General features: G+C 27.2%; 1 protein-coding gene across 1 annotated transcript in view; it reads left to right on the top strand.

Annotated features, from left to right (window-relative positions):
* LOC135219973 (putative carbonic anhydrase-like protein 1) overlaps nt 1-3273 on the top strand; it is a 134408-nt gene extending 131135 nt beyond the window's left edge. The window contains exons 9-11 of the mRNA XM_064257224.1: nt 898-1035; nt 2582-2625; nt 3051-3273. Coding sequence (XP_064113294.1) covers nt 898-1035; nt 2582-2625; nt 3051-3084 — 216 coding nt within the window. The 3' untranslated portion in view covers nt 3085-3273. The remainder of the gene's footprint in view (nt 1-897; nt 1036-2581; nt 2626-3050) is intronic.
* The last annotated feature ends 641 nt before the right edge of the window (nt 3274-3914 follow it).

Raw genomic sequence — 3914 nt, 5'->3', positions numbered from 1 at the left:
AAAAGAGATTGAATCTAAATTTCTTTTACTTATTCATCTCCAATTTACCTTTATTGAGCAACGAAGGTACGCGAGTAATATCATTATTGATATAGTTTCGTATTTCCAATAACCAAATGACATTTAAAAAAATCTTGAGTACATTTTTGAATAGCAACTAAAAACATTGAGACATTAGGAGGTAGTTAAGAAGAAAAAATGTCTATTCTATACATACTTCAACAAATAATGTCGATTCTTCTAAAACTGAACAATGTTGACTCTATAAAAAATTCAGTGATTAATGTTGATTCCATACAAACTTCACTGAATTATGTCGATTCTATAAAATAATTATCTGCATAATGTATATTCTATACAAACACCACTGAATAATGTCGATTCTATAAAAAAAGAACTCCACTGAATTATGTCGATTCTATACAAACTTCACAGATTGATATCGATTCTATACAAACTTTACTGAATAATGTTGATTCTATAGAAACTTCACTGTCGATTTTTCTAAAAATCAATAATACTGTTTCAATAAAAACTTCACTTAATAATGTCGGCTCTAAAAAACTCCAGTGAATAATGTCGACTCTGTGAAAACTCCACTGAATAATATCGATTTTATAAAAAAAAAAAAAACAACAACTGAAGAATATAAATTCTCCTAAAATTGAATAATTTCGATTGTATACAAACCACTGAAAAATGTCGATTCTATGCAAACTTTCTGTATAACGTCGAGTCTATAAAAAATTAAATGAATGATGTCGATTCTATACAATAATCCATGAATAATGTCTATGCTATACAAACTGAATATACTGTGTATCTTTAATTAAAACCTTCACTTAATGTCGACTGCACGCCAACGTATGTGAACCTCATATGTCGACTTTCTTGCAGATGCGGAATCTGCGTCGACTCAAGCAGGGGACTTCCGACTTCAGTCGCAACGCTCCCGTAGCAAACAACTTCCGGCCAATACAGTCGGGACATCACAGAACCGTGCGGACGAATATCATATTCGCCAGCGACGAAAATGTAAGTGTTTTTTAATTATCCGCAAACTACTGTGCTGGCATTTATTTCTGTCCGCTTTCGGTTCTTCAAAACTATTAAGGCTACAGAGCTATAATTTGGTACGTTTGATGATAGGAGGGTGGATGATCAACGTACCAATTTGCAGCCTTCTAACTTCAATAGTTTTTAAGATCTGAGGGCGGACAGAAAACTGCGGACGGACAGACAAAGCCGGCACAATAGTTTCCTTTTACTGAAAATTGAAAAAAGGGGGCATATATAGACCGCTAAAAAATAAACGAAAGATATTCTATTCACCTAACTGCTTTCATCCTGTTATCTGATGGAATATTTAAAACCATTTGCCCGAGAGCCGCGCCCTTCACCTCTTTTTTGTTTTCTCTTTTTTTTCATTTTCGTTCGTTTACAATTTACACTTTCATCTTTTCTATTTTACCTTTTACCTTCTCCCTTCGCTGGAAAACTTGGCGAAGCTTATAAGGATAACAATTTTATGGTGACTGCAACTTTTCGAATGTTCAACGTACAATAATTTTATTTGCTCGTGTGTGTTTATAATACATACATAAATACATACATACATACATACATACATACATATATATATATATATATTCTATACATATATATATATATATATATATATATATGTGTTATATATATATTCATGCATTAAGATACAAAGGTCCCTTAATATCTAATTCACTCTACCTCGGAATTAATATATTTTCATATATGTTAAACGAAGAGGAATTTTCTTGTCGATGATGATGTCCTCTTCTCGTGGATTCGAACCATAGCACAGAGGAGAAATCAGGACATCAGTGACGTCTTTATCGAGTGTATGTATATATATATATACATATATATATATATATATATATATATATATATATAGATATATATATAAACATATATATATAGATATATATATATATATATATTATATATATATATATATATATACACATACATATACGTACATATATAATATATATATAGATAATATTATATATATATATATCATATATATATATAATATATCTATATATATAGAAAACAGACATACATTACTCTGTTACATATTCCATCTTTTGACTCTTCAAATAATTTATTAGCAAAGAAATTATTTACACTTTTAAAGAAACCTAAATAAATCCTACGTTCATTAGCCAGAAAACCCAAGAAATGATAAGAGAATAATAATAAAGGATTTTCCAAGAAGAAACAAGGCAGGCCATTCATTACGTAAGTGATTAGAACTGTGGAGAAGTTTTGGTTTTACAAGAAACAAACAACAACAAATCTCGCAGACATTAAAACAACTTTGGCAGCGTTTGGCTCTTGATGAAACAACGGAAGAATTATGATGAATCGCGTAACTTGATTCATTAAAATTTTTCATTTTTTTATACTTAATTTTAGTCTTTACGTATACGTATCATAAGAGACGTTTTTGTATGATTACGATTGTTCGTTTATCTTTAGGTATTTTGATTTCAATGCAAATTTTTTACGAAAATGATATATATTTTTTTTATTCCAGGATGCGAGATGTGCTAAAATCAGAGCCGAAATTCCAGTATCAAGGTAAGTTTGTATATATATATATATATGTATATATATATATATATATATATTATATATATATATATATATATATATATATCTATATATATATATTATATATATAGCATCAATAAACTGCAATAAATCTATCGAGTATATAGTGTGAACATATATAACATAATAATGCAAATCTCCCCAAAAAGATATTTCTTTTGTTAAAATGACATTCAGTAATATACCATAATTTTAAAATAATTGTTAATGCATTTAGCTCTTGAACGTAGTTGAGTTAGAAATTAATTTTTAAGAACTATAATTTTGTCAATGCTTATGTAAATTTGTATATATATACATGACCTTTACATTTGATTTCATAATCCCAACAGACTCACATGACCTCACCTGTACTTCGATTCTAACTTGCCCAATTTATATCCCCATTGCAGCGAAGGACTGGCAGAGTTCCTGACCTTCAACTAGGGAATTATTATGACCTACGATTAGCGCGCTTCTTCTTCTTCAGGAGCGGATGGAGAAACCAAAACCTTCTCCTGCTCCTCCTTCTTCAGAAAATATTCATTTTGTATAAAGCATTACTATTTGTATATATTTGTTAGCTATGAAATCATAATAACGAATTCGATCACGTGTAAAAATAAATCAATGAATGTCAGGTGTTTGTCGTTTTATTGGCCCCCTTTTTTTTAATGTTTTTTGTGTCAGGTGAGGCATAAGCTAATCTAGATATTTCAATGATAAATTGGTTGAAAATCTATCAATATATATATATAGGATATATATTATTAATATATATTAATATATATATAATAAATATATATATATATATATTTCGATATATAAATAGTAGTATTAATATAATAATTTATATTATATATATATATATAGAAATTATAATATGTCTAATATATATATATATATATATATATTAATTATATTAATGAGATATATTAATACATACATATAATTATCTATATAATATAGTAGTATTATATAATATATATATATATATATATATCTATATATTTATATATTTATATATATATTATTATTATACTCATATATATGTACCTATATAGATATATAAATATATATATACATATTATATATATATATATATATATATATAAAACAGCAGGAACATAAGTAAAAGACTTAAATATTCAGTTTTGGAAAAATGCAACGAGCCCTATGTGAAACTGAAGTGGCATACAAAGATAACACTTGGAAAAATAACAAACAAAATAATTATTGATAAATACAAAGTATACATAAAGGAATGAACATTAGAA

This window comes from Macrobrachium nipponense, chromosome 1 (genome assembly GCF_015104395.2).
Source record: "Macrobrachium nipponense isolate FS-2020 chromosome 1, ASM1510439v2, whole genome shotgun sequence".
Lineage (NCBI taxonomy): Eukaryota > Metazoa > Arthropoda > Malacostraca > Decapoda > Palaemonidae > Macrobrachium > Macrobrachium nipponense.
Note: the sequence above shows the minus strand (reverse complement) of the source record. Positions and strands in the feature narration are given on the sequence as shown.